Source organism: Aythya ferina (assembly GCF_964211825.1).
Source record: "Aythya ferina genome assembly, chromosome: 2".
In the NCBI taxonomy this organism is placed as follows: Eukaryota; Metazoa; Chordata; class Aves; order Anseriformes; family Anatidae; genus Aythya; species Aythya ferina.
This window is the reverse complement of record NC_140297.1, coordinates 100,164,806-100,178,272: the sequence shown is the minus strand read 5'-3', so window position 1 is coordinate 100,178,272 and position 13,467 is coordinate 100,164,806. Positions and strand designations below refer to the sequence as shown.

The 13,467-nt window shown below is 41.0% G+C and overlaps 1 protein-coding gene across 1 annotated transcript; it reads right to left on the bottom strand.

Moving 5' to 3' along the window:
* Positions 1 to 317: 317 nt before the first annotated feature.
* CYB5A (cytochrome b5 type A) lies at positions 318 to 13,367 on the bottom strand. Its single transcript, XM_084508897.1, has 5 exons — positions 13,142 to 13,367; positions 5,995 to 6,123; positions 4,073 to 4,102; positions 2,238 to 2,272; positions 318 to 1,456 (listed from the first exon to the last, which is right to left on the bottom strand). Exons 1-5 carry the CDS (start codon positions 13,292 to 13,294, stop codon positions 1,378 to 1,380), a joined length of 426 nt encoding a protein of 141 aa, XP_084365023.1. The 5' UTR covers positions 13,295 to 13,367; the 3' UTR covers positions 318 to 1,377.
* Positions 13,368 to 13,467: the final 100 nt, after the last annotated feature.

The following is a 13,467-nucleotide window of genomic DNA, read 5'->3' as shown; positions in this document are numbered from 1 at the left end:
GTTTGGTTTGGCTTGATGCAGGGCTTACACTGAACACACCTTCCCTGGTGCTGCCAAGGGTCAGTGCTGACGTTACAAGTCCTGGCCACTGTCAGACAGGCAAAGCTTACAGGGCCACTGCTAACAGCGGCTACTTGGCGCTGAGTGCTCCACAGCACACCATCCCACCTCTCAAATATAAACTTCCCTGCATAAGGGAAGCATCCAGCTTTCACTGGCAAACAGGTTTGTCTGAAAAGTGTCCCAATATGCAAAAGCCTCCCTTCTGAGGCCTTCAATAAAAGGCTGAAATTAAAAGTATTTAAGCCAGGCAAGAGTAAGCAATTAAACTTTTATTCATGATCATTTACATATGCCTCAAAATGTTCACCACAAAAATGCAGACTTTCAGTTATCTTGTATTTAGCATAGAAAATGGTCATCTCTGTAGTAAAGCACCAAGGAGCACACAACAGAACAGTCAGAAACAGATTCCACGTTATCAGTTTTTTCCCTTCACAATGTACGACGACAAAGTTGAAGATTACATAAAAGTCTAAAAGTTCCAGAACAAATTCTAGAGTCACCTGAGTGCTTGGCAGGAACAGTATTACATAGTAGTAGTTATATTACCTGTAGTGGAATTACACGCAGCACTTATTTTGTGCCTTTTTTTATTTCTTTGCTCAGAAGTGTTACTTTTCACAAAACTGAGACAAACATTATCGGGACAAACACTGGGTTTCATATTTGGTCTGAATTTTCCAGTGGCAGCCAAACAGAACAGTTTGCCGGTAGGAATATCTACAACTGTAAGAGCAGATGTCAAGAGGGAAGGAAAGAATCACCTAATTATAGTCTATCATCTCATTACATAGGGCCCAACCATGTACAGGCCCTTACATACTCATTACTCTACCGAGCTTTTCCCCATTATGCTTATTTAAATTAGCATTTCAAATTTACTTAGAAGACAACATGATTTTTGAGTTAAGTAGTGTACATGGACAAATGCATGTACAAAGTTTTGGTAGTAATTTAAAGCTGCAAAACTGATATGCAAAGAAAGTCCTACAGACCCCATTACAGGTTAAGAAGAAATAACCAGAATCAGGGTGTTACATATAAAACTACTTTAACAAAGAAACTCATACAGTTATCAAGTAATTCATTAGAGAATAAATTGTTATATAAAAAGAAATGCTGCCTTTTTATCACTTCAGTACAGCAAATAAGAAGGCAACATTAAGAAAAGTGCACAGCAGAGAAGAACTGTTGTTTTCTGAAAAAGTTGAATTTGTCTTCAGACACCAGGCTTTCGTCAGGAAACATTGGGTTAGGATTGCTTATATTCTCTCCCCGATCAGTCTCTTCTTGCATTAGTTCTTGGTAAGGCGCTTACTCTGACATGTAGGAACGATACATCAGGGCCACGATAATTGCTGCTATTGCCGGGATCACCCAGTTGGACCATGAACTAGAAAGAAGTTTTTGAAACAGCAGTTTAAGAAGTGACAACCACCAAGTTAAAAAAGCCACTGGTTAAAGTCCTTCCCTCCCAACATATCCTTCAACGTTAGGGCAAGAGCAGGACACCTGGACTGGCCCAGTAATGCTCTGGCCAAGTAAAAAAGCTTGTCCTGCTCAGACTTCACAAGAGAGCTTACAAATTTGTTTAGTAGAAGAATAAGACTCTAGACATGCTTAAAGTCATGGCATGCTGCCCAGAATATCATTCATTCAGAAGCCATTTAAGACATTACACACGACACTTTCAAGTACCCAAGCTCCCCACTCAAAGGAATATGGAATGGTGCTCAGAGGTTTCAGCAACAGGCAGCAGGATATAACTTTACAAAGTTATTTCGGCAATTTTGAACATATCCTCCACATCACCCCATTCTGACAGTTTTTTCCTTTAATTATAGCAAATTTTAAAAGTGAGTGAATCCATGTCAGTAGTCAGCAGTGGAACCAAGTGTCTTCTACTTATCTACTAGCCTTCAAAAATGAAGGCTTGTACAGCACAAACAATTCAATAGAAACTGACACACACCAATGAGCAAAATTTAGATATTACATTAACATGCTTGTAAAATCGTACATAGATGCCAAACTGGACTTTACACAGAACAAAAATGGTTGTGCTGCATCCTTTGACATCTATGCTTCCTGTAAATAGATGCTATTCAGCTTTCTGAGCTTCAGAAACATTATCATTGGGAGCTTTGGGTTTGATACCAGATGTCATACTGTACCTGGAATTAGACTGCACAGTGGTTATAAGAGGTTCCTGGAAAGGAAAACAAAAAGATATTTACATCAGGTTTCATACTAATTGCCCCTCAATTTCTCAAAAATTAAGGGGAACTAATTTTGAAAACAACTCTGTGCATTGCCTTTGGAAAACATTTTATCAGATTTGCTGTAACAGAACTGTCGTATTATAAGCCAGATAGCAGCAGTTTCTGCAGTCAGCACTGCATCGGAAGTGATTTCCCAAAATAAAAAACTTCACTGCAAGTTTTCCATGAAGTTAACGTCAACCTCAAGATACATTTTGAAAAGCTGTAGTTGCCTAAAAGACAAAGATCCATTGCTTGTCTAAAATCCCATCAAAGAGACTCCAAATGAATACATGAGAATTTCTTACAGGGAAGCAAGGTGCTGATTTACATCCACACAAGGCTTATTAAACTCAGCTTGTCAGTGTGGTGTTTCAGATTGCTTAAGAACTGCTGTCAAACTATTCCAGCTTTTGATTCTGACTTGTATTTCTTGTTCCATTTGCATAGAAAAAGAACCACTACAAGACCAAATCCTAGTTGGGTATTTATGTAGTTTATATGAAGACTTAATCATTTGAGTATTACTAATTGCACGTGGCCCTAATTGCTTTTAAAAGATCCAAGCACTGAAAAAAAAAAAAAGTACTTTAATAGTACAAGATCCATCACTGAAAAATGAACTGACTGAGATATAAATATTCTGATACCAAGGCAAAGAGTGAAGAAGATCCCTCACAGGGATCCTGCATAGGTTTAAACAGGCTACATTTTCAAAAGCCCGAATTATCATAGGGTGATGCACAACAAATGACATCTTAAAATAACACAGCTCAGTAATTACATCCATATTGTTTTTGTGAACACCTCCCTAGAGAATTAACCCCAAAGCCAACCCATGTGGAGCGGCTCATGACCACACCATTAGGGCTAGCACCTTCTACAACAGACTTGCTGCATTCAGGGCCAGGGAATGGTTCCCCCCAACACTAAGACAGGAAGAATGCAAGCCAAAATACCAAAATACTATTAAAATATTAATAAATTCACCAAAAATACGTTTTTCAAACATTATGACACAGGAAAGTACCACTGATGGTACTTTAAACTGTGCAAAGATTAAAAAGACAAGCACAAGGCCTGCTGAAGGTTCCTAGAGGGCCAGGGCATAGGTTTGTCACACATCCAGAGGGCAGTTCTACGTGAAGCTGTCTTATCAGCTATGCCCACACATCCTGTTAGAGCAAAGTGTTCTGTGTTTCCAGAGAGAAGCTGGAAAGCACACATTAGTGTAGATAACCATGACCACCAGCACTAAAATGAGGGAATAAGCCAAACAGGAAGGTAGTAAGATGTCATTTGGATCTCTCAACTCCAACTGACTGTGCTTAGGCCAAACTACAACCCTGTGTATTTCAATTCAGTAAGATTCTGTGAGTTTCCTATAGTAAGAGGTGGTATTACTACAACTTGCACTAGGCAATCTGTTTCTCAGTTGCACTTACAGTTGTTGCTCTTACAGCTTAAGTGTAAATTATCCTGAATTTCAAAAGAAGTCTGAATGACAGATGTTTTTATTGGTGGGAAGAAGCTCTAAATTCCAGTCACCACTGGATTTGTTAATTTTCCTAGTATACTAGTTCAATTAGTTATGACGACAGATCAACGGACTTAAGAGATTTATGATCTGAAACACTACACTTAAATAACCTGACTTATTTTTGCATGTGAGTATATCGTTTACCCAGAGATACACCATCTACAATGCCCAAAAGAAATAAGGTGACACTTTAAGAAACAATACTTACTGTTGGTTTCTGAAGTTTTGCTCTATCATCCTGCATGAAAATAAGGAGAGAAAAAATGAGTTTTAAATAAACATCCAAAACATGAAAAAAGTCAAAGAATAATTCAGTTCACGATTCTGTTCTGTTAGCATGTACCTATTTTTCCCTAGGAAACAGACTTATAAAAGAGGTATCAGTATGTGTTGTTGAGCTACCATAAGCAAGATCACTGCCTTGAATAATACTTCCCAGGATACAATAAAGAAGTGAAACTTGAGTCTTAAACTTTTTTTTTTTGTGCACACGTTTTTGCATTTCTTTTGTCTCTCGACAGTACACGCCTCTTTAGCTTACACATGGATTACAGTGGTACTAGCTTACTTCTACCTAGTCTACTCATATTTATCAAACAAAATTATCTAACTAGCTTTGGTCTAACATCCAATACAAACATCCCAGATTCTATGGATGTCTCAGAAACCCATGAAGATTTACTTGGGATAGTCACATTCATTTCAAAAAGAAACAGCATATCTTCTTGACATTGTTTTATTTATCACAACTATCAAACTGCGTGTTTCATATTCAATAAAAACGGGCATTTATCAAACAAGGATGAACTGGACTGGTGGCAGGTTATGAACAATTTTACTGTTATCAGCTGCTGCCTGAAATAGATAAATCTAGGGCATTACAAGTATGCACCAGAGCTGAATTACTTCATGCTAGCAGAGGCTACACTAGCAATATTCACCAGGAAAGGACCTAAGACAGGAAGAGGATCAGGACTCTTACTCTTAAATGCAATTTTCAAGACAGAATGTTTGAAGTTGAAAAAGGCAGTGATATTCACCTCAAATGAAAGACAAAACAGACAAGACAGACAGCTGAGGACAAGAGAAGAGGCAGGGATGGCAGGCAGTCTCTGCACACTACCTGCCTGGGTCTTCCAACAAATGGATTTCAACTACCACCACGCAGGAGAGCTCAGAAGAGGCATATCTGAAGGCAGCCATGGCCGCTACAGCAGCTCTGTACCTATGAACTACAAAGACTGGTGCTTGGTAAAAGTACAGGAGATATGGAGATCACAGGAAAAAGAGGAAGTGACAGATGGAAATGTCAGTGACAGTGGGAACACATCATAAGCCTGGCAAACAAGTTGGTAATACAGCACAAAATGAGTGGAGCCAAAGAAAGGAAAAATACACAAAGCATCCAATTAGATTATGTTTGCACCTTCCCATCTGAATATCAGGAAGCACTTGTTTACTGTGGCGGGTGACCGAGCACTGGCACAGGCTGCCCATAGAGGTTGTGCGCTCTCCTCCTCAGAGACCTCCAAAAGCTGCCTGGACGTGGCCCTGGGCAGCCTGCTCCGGGTATCCCTGCTGGAGCAGGGGGTTGGAGCAGGTGACCTCAAGATGGTCCCTTCTAACATTATCCATTCTACAATTCTGCAGCAGCAATCTTCCAAATATACACACGAAGATCCAGACTGTAATTGTGGATCAAGATGGAAGCCTGGCATATACGTGTACAATGATGAAAGCATGAAAGTTGCTGAGTAATCACTTTACACATTGACTTAAAAAGAGGCCTAGACATTCCAACATTCCACCTTCAGGGATTATAGAGTCTTATTATAAAGCTCACAGGGTACAGCAAGAACAGCATAATTCCACATTCAGTTTACTCAAGAACTAAGCTGTAAAATATTCCAAAGAAGGAAAGTTTTACACATAACCATCCTCACATTATACTAGTCAAATCACTTTGCACTAGGGAAACAGTCTCAAAAACAAGTCTATCCACAAATGTCTGCAGAGCTGGCATCCAACCCAAACAGCAGCTCTCTTTATCTTGAAGAAAATTATCAGAGAAATAACTAGACATAAAGACACTATAGTAGACATTACATACTGGTACACTTGCATACTCACCGGATGTAGCTCCCCAATAATAAATGATTCGGACAGCGTCCTTGCATCTGTGGAGTGGCCAACATCTTCAAAGTTCTCAGTAGCATCTCCCCCCGCTTGCTCCCTGAGGACCTCTTCACCACCGGGGTGCTGCAATTTTTAATCAACGTTTATTTGTTATTAAAAACCATCGCACATTCTGAAAACAGAAGTTCATTTCCACATTTCTAAAAGTCCTTGCAAAGAAGAGTCACTAGACATGTCTAAAGCAACTGTAAACCTCCCTCAATAACTAGAGGGCTCTGTGCAATCTCAGAAGCCAAAACCAAAGAAGCTAGGTCTCTACTCCAGTGACAGATCAGTAACAGGTTAAGGATCCCCAGCAGCTAAGGATGGATTTAAAACATTACTGGTATCAGCGTTTTAGCAGCCAAACTGTTATCTAAAGTTACACTGTGCTCATATTTCAACAGGAAACATTTTTACCCAAACAGTGCTTTATACAGCAGAAGGACAAAAGCCAAACAGTTGGCTTTAAGTTGCAGAAAGGAACATTCCAGGTAGGTATAACAAAAAGAGATATTCACAACAAAAGTAATCAAACATTTGAGCAAGTTGTGCATGTTCCCTGGACAACCTCCATCCTTTCAGCCTGCCTAGCCAAGGCTAGGAGGAACCTGACCTAGTTAATCATAGCTCAAGCTGGGGCAGGACCAGATAACTGCTAGGAATCCTTTCCAAAAGAAATTATTGCATGGTTATCTAGTAAGCCAGCTACTTTGGAGCTGCTTCAGCACCACTGAAAGCTCGTACAAGACACTACAATAGCAATTTTGTTTTATCAGACCACGGAATCCCCAAACTGCACTGTTGGTAAAACCCCTGAGATGGAGAGAAGTCACTCCCCTGTACCTCTTGATGCCTCGACCCACGACCATTCCCTTAACCAAATACCTGCTATCCATTGACTTCTATTCTTCCCCGGGATACGCTTTTGGGATTGCAAGCAGTTCCACATTTCTGTCCATTAAATAGCCCCATATATATACACCAAGTGACAGTGCATCTTCTGGTTACTTAAGGTTGAGAAAACTCACTGCAGTTACTCTGTTGTTAGGTAAGTAACCAAAAAATTCACCACTCAACTTGCACGTGGAAAACTATGAAACTGTTCTATACAAACAGGAGTTGTTAGATGAGCAATTTGAGACTGTTTAAATATGGCCTTAGATTAAGGCAACCATATAATAAATACTAATGCCTCACATAGGAATGGAAAATTAAGTCTCCAAAGCCTTATTTCATTTTTAACACTCCTGACTGCAGAATCTAAAGTGATGAAAATAGGCAAAACTTCTGTTATTTAGAGCCATGCCTAGCGTACAACTGAACAGAAAAGCCACATTTACAAAGGAGATGAAAGAAATGGCTTAAACATTTCTATCAGCCCAAGGAATTCAAGTTTGCATTTAATTCAGATCCACCATATTAACCTCCTATCAATCCTTTTCTTCTAATTGGGGGAAAAAAAAAAAGTAAGACTTGTTCATACAGATTAGGAAGACAGTATGACTACCGGTTCCCAGCTGTGACAGAACTCCAAAACTTGAGTTAAACTTGTGCCTTTGCAAAGATTTTTTTAAAGATTGAGAAAGTTCCTTAAAAAAAATAAAAAAATAAATAACCAAAACATCACAGCTAGAAGCGCAAGGGATGCCTACCATGACTAAGCAAAAGCAAGATTAAGCAATCGATACAGAGATTAGGCATAGCAGCTGAGCACAAAAAAAAAAAAAAAAAAAAGTTAAGAGTACATGTAGAGTAAAGATTATGCAAACAGGCCTGCAAACATGGCACGCTCATCAAATCCTGCCCTTGAATCCTTTCTGATAAGTATTCAGGGAAAGGACTAGACAGACGTTGAGAGATCATTAGAGTTCAGTGCCTTGAAATCCAGAGTACACTTAGGAAGCTGAACTTGCATCTAACAGGCTCACAGATACTGTCGTAACTAAGTCTCCATAAAATTCACTCCATGGTTTTTATACCATGCTGAAGTACTGTGCTCCCCAAAATAGCCTATTCTCAGAGGCATGAGTCATGCTGTATAAACTGTGAAATGCCACATTGAAAGTATGAAATATATGCAACATCTCGAGCAGGAGGCAGAACTCCTTGGAAAAAACACGCTTATCTAACAAGACATCAACACCCAGCAAGAGGAACCAACGTGACACTACCCATAAAGCATTAACGGCACGTACGTTCACATTCATGCATAGGGTGAACCCAAGACCTGCTCGCACAAGTCGATAAAACATCAGTTACTGCAGCAAGCTGTAAGACAAGAGGATCCCTAGCAGTACGACTGCATCTACGTTACAGCCATTTGGGTACTTTAACAGACTACCTGCAGGCTGCTGACCACAGCATGGCCATCCACTGTGTTCCCAAATCCTTCCTGTGTGCTGCTACAAAGCAACCAAGTAGCTACAGGAGCAGCCTCACTGAGGCACTTCAGCTTTTCTCTGGAGGTTGTTTTCAGTCTGACCAGCAGCTGATCCCTCCAATGCCACGGTTTTGCAGAGAGTGTTACCACAGAGGAAGTATGGCCATGACCAACTCATCACACGTGTCAGCTGAAGGGGTGAAACTCATCCTGACCTCTGCCACTATAGCTGGATAGAAGTTAATTTTTCCCTTGTGTCAGCAAGACTATGGCAAAGATAAATGCACAGTGCTTCCAACTTAAGCCAACTAGCAGAAGATATCCTTAATAACCTACTAGATGTACTTAAAAGTATTTTGAAACTTCATGCATTTCTTTTTGAAAATGTCTGCTTTAAAAACGCAAATTTACAACCTCAGTGCAAACAACCAGCACACAAAACATGCAATTAGTGAAGATTTGGCCTTCCCCAATGAAAGGGTGTAACTGAAAAGCCTTACAGATTCCAAGAAATTACTTTTGTATCAAAAGCTTGGCATTTTCTGTGGTTCAATGAGTCTCTCAAAGTTTGTCTACACAAGGCCTTTGTTCGCACTTTGTATGACAAAGCTTGCTACCAGGATTTCCATTTTCATAAAAAGCCTCTTGCTAGCTCCCTGAACTGGAGGCCTACACTGTACCAATAATGACTCCTAAACTGAAATGCTATGATATAAATAACAAGTATTTTTGCAGGTAAAATTGTGGTTCGAGGGAAATAAAAAAGCTTTCACTAGTCTAGTTCATTCCTAGGACAGTCCCAATACAGCGTATCTAAGTTAGATGTGGAACAGAAGTCTGCACAAAGCCAGCAAAAGTACCTAGTACAGGCTAACTCCTAACAGCAGCACGTTAAGAAGATTTAGATGAAGCAACTAAGCAGTTAAATTCACTGTTATCATCTGGGTCAAGAGTCTAATTACTTCATTCTGAACACCTATCAGATCTCACTCTTGCTACAGTCATGCAACTTTCTCAGTGTCATAGTTCAAGACTATTAAAGTGTAACTACCTGAATTCACAACTCTTATCAACCTTTCTTCACCCCCCCCCCTGCAAGCTGCGGGAATCAAGTCTTGGATCCAATTCAAGTCCCAGGGGAGATAACTGAAGGCCTCCACCAGTGGCAACCTCAGGCATTCAAGTTTTGCACTCTACTGAAAATACAAAGGAGCAGAGACACAACTAAAGGTGCCCTGAAAACTTTATTGTGTAAAAAAGACTAACACTTGTTTGCTTTAAAGCCACTTCCATGTAGTCCTCCAAATTATTTCTGTAAGCCATTCAAGTTCCAGGACAGAAATTCTGCACCTATAAAATTTAAGGAGCACAGGAGAGTACTTCTCCTTATGAGTTCACAGTTTTGAAAGCCATCATTAGGGTTTTAGACAAAGTGCAAAAGAAATGCTCCATAGCTGAGTGCCCATTTTCCCACTTAAAAAATGATTACAGCTTGCAGTGTGTGTTTTGCAAAGAACACTTAGAACTGCTATTTTCCAAAGCATTTTCAAGTCCTCCTGCAAGCTTCACCACAGCTTTAGGAAGTGATAGCACCAGTTTTTATTTTTAGACTGCAAGGTTCTGCAGTAAAAACTCACGCAGTATTTTGGCAGACTTAAGAATGTGCCACTATTGGCACCCTTTGATGTAAACTACTCATTAACTTATACTACTCCTCCACAACATCACATGAACGTAATTCATCTCCACATGGTGGGGAGACCAGTTTTCACTGGGATGCAGTAAAACAGTATTAGTTTTTCTGCACTTTATTCAATCAGCACTCCAAAAGATATTTTGTGAGAGCTGTCCATGCTGTTTGGAAACGGTGCTGTAAAAGCACAAGCTTACAGATCATGAAAAAGAGACATCGTCCATTCATATTTTCACAATATAAACTGTACATCCAAAGCAAGCTTTAAGACCACCAAAAGGACTATATTAGATGAATATTAAATATGTATCTAGGTAGTTTCCAGAACACAGCATTTCTCAGAGGCTGAGGTGTTGGCTTCTCTGCCTAGCTTTAGGAATCCAACCACGATTTCAGCAAAGGAATTGGGAAGACCCTCACCACAACAGGAAGCAGAGATCAGGGTACTGATCATTTCATTCCCATTTTAAATAAGCCCAATCACTCATTTAACTCCTGAGATCAATGTCAAACAGTCACTCCTGAACAGTAGAATTGCTTTCTTAAACTACAGAAAAACACTATCAAGCAATACCACCGTACTGACTCCGTTACTTGACATTTCTGATCACACACATATGGAATTATCTCCAATACAGACAGATACAGCCATAAGATCCTGCTGTCAGTATGCATTCACTTCTCACAGCTGTTTTTCCTTAATGGATGTAGGGCCTGAAACTATGAAAAGGTTTCTCAAGTTTTCTGTAATACAGGTCCAACAGCTTTTCGATGGAAAAAAAAAAATGATATAGGAGTTCCCAGCCCCAAGAATATTCTTTCACATCAAGAACATTCAGATAGCACACCCTAAAAGCTGAGGTCTCCAGATTTCCTCTTTTAGGGGATAAACATGGATAATTGAAGAATATTCAGAGATATACATTCACATGACAGTTTGAGAGATCCTACTTTTTGAGGAAAAGAACAGTTGCTGGAGTCTTCACCTCCAGTAATCTCTAAGATAAGGTGCCAACGCACATAATCCTTTTTTTCCTCCAGCACTTCATCCCTATTTCAAAGGATCTTTTTATTTTTAAGCCTTGGCCTTAGGAAACCAAGCCAACGTGGTCACCCTGTGTGATGCCTCCACACAGCCCTACCACTCCCAGTGCGCACACACTGCTCCCAGTCCACTTACTAATTTCAGTCAAGTGTTGGCAAAGGCTGACGGTTCCCCACACCCCGGAAAAAGTTTCACTAAACATCTGCGAGCTTTATGCAGAGACAGCAGCTGTACAGAGAAAATACAGCCTTTAAGTACTGTAATGAAGTGAAAGGCAACAGCATACATTCACTTGTTAAGCAAGAAAACATCCAGTGTATCCGTAACAGTGAGGCACTGTAAAGTTCTCAACTTCATAAGCAGAAAGAAAATAATTCCAAAGGTTAATGCAATAGTTGAGAGATTTTTTTTGTTGAACTAAGAATTGGAACCAGTAAAGTCAGCTTCTGTTCCCAGTTCTTTACTCCCCAGTAAACTGATACGCTTAGATATTACTTAGTAGGGAAGAGGATTGAAGCGATGCATTAACAGTGCTCTCTCTGAAAGACTAATAGACTTAGTTTAATAGCCTATAACTAATTCTTGAAATATTTTAAGCTTTTCTACTTCCTGCAAGGAACACCAATAGGTAAAGCTGAATTTGACCAGTAATGCTATAGAAACTGCTCATGTAATCCCTGCTTCCCTGAGCAGTGTTTATCACAGTCCAGAACGCACCAGCAAGTGGCTCGCTTCAATTTCTCCTTATCTGTCACGTGTAAATCCCTCAAAGTGCTTGACAGACCAGAATGAATTAGTACATCACTTTGTAAGTTAACCACCTATCAAAAGCATTCAAAAAAGGCAAAACCCAAAGTACCCTATGAAATGTTTTTTTGAGGGTTCTACCCTCAAAAAAAAAAAAAAAAAAGCAGTACAACGAACACTAGGATATTCAAGAACTTTCCTTGGGAGTGCAGCTGCACTTAGATAGTCATTTTCAACAAAGCAATCTGATCTCGCTCCTTTATTATCTTAGCATATCAACCAGGAAGTTCAGCTCCAAAGCCAGCCATATCACAGCAAAAACTGTTTACCGTGAGGCTAAAGCCTGAGCCGGTATACCACAGTGCATCAGACATCCTGCAGCTGTCCAAGAAAAAAAACCTACTTAACTGCTTACAAACTGAATTCTTTTGGTTTGATAGTGAATTTGCCAAGTTATCCTGAGAGCTGAAATCAAGTCTACCTTGCAAAACATGAAACTAATACTTATCCATTTCGCATGTGTTCTGAACGAAGGGGCAGTCTGCCTCACTGTGCAGCTACTTAAATCATAAGCTTGTTAGTTCTTGGATTTGTCAAACGTTTTTCTGTTTTGTTTCTCTTTTAAATGAGGAAGACCTCACAGAACTGTGTACCAACCAAAACCGAGCGAGTCTCCAAGAACAGCTCTGTTTCTGAGACTCCATGAAAAACTTTTCTTCCCCAAGGCTTCTGCAGTTAAACTAGCCTTGCCTGTGTAAGTAAACATTTCCATACCTAGGTAATGAACCAGACCAGGGCTATGGCTAGATGAAAGCCAGTTCAGGAAGGATTGGTAGATGCAGTTCACGACCCAACTGCACTGACACACAGCTTAAGAGTTGTCTTGTCAAATCCTTATTTGCAGAACACTCCACTTTAAAGTTCAAGTGTTTACAGTCACGAAAACCAAGACAGGGCCACACGACAGCAGAGGCTCACACAGTGCCGTGCCACTACAGGCTAATGTAAAAGCGCAGGAACTCTTTTAAATCGGGTGCCAGATCTTTGCGGAGCGGGGAGAAAGCTGAGACAGAAAGCTCAAACCATCACGGATAAATCACTTTGCTCAGGAGTTACATTTCTAAGCGCACAGAGTACGCTTTTGGCACTCGGAGGGACCCGAGTTTACCTCAGAAAGCTGGCACCCCCCCCCCCCCGCCGGCCGTTTAACGGTCGCCGCTTAACGGTCGCCCACCTCGTCGAGGAACTTGGTGACGTCGTAGATGCGGTGGTGCAGGATGATCCAGGTGCTCTGGCTGGTGTTGTGCCGCTGCACCTCCTCCAGCCGGTAGTAGCGGCCCCGCCACGCCTCGCCGCCGCCGCTGCCGGCCTCTCCCGAGCCCCCCATGGCCGCCCGCTGCTGCCCAGCCTCGGCGCCGCGCCGCGCACACGGCCCCCGGGGCGCCCCGCAGAACGCCTAGAGCCCGGCCGCCGCCCCGCCCACCGCCCCGCCCTCCCGGCCCGCTCATTGGTCTACAGGCACGTCTGTCAAGCAGGGCGGCGGGATGCCGCGCCAGGATT

Coding starts and splice junctions, on each gene's coding strand:
- CYB5A (XM_084508897.1), bottom strand. CDS start 13,294: ATGGGGGGCTCGGGAGAGGCCGGCAGCGGCGGCGGCGAGGCGTGGCGG. Junction 6,124..13,141: donor TCACCAAGTTCCTCGACGAG/GTGGGCGACCGT, acceptor TAAAAATTGCAG/CACCCCGGTGGTGAAGAGGT. Junction 4,103..5,994: donor TTATTGGGGAGCTACATCCG/GTGAGTATGCAA, acceptor ATTTTCATGCAG/GATGATAGAGCAAAACTTCA.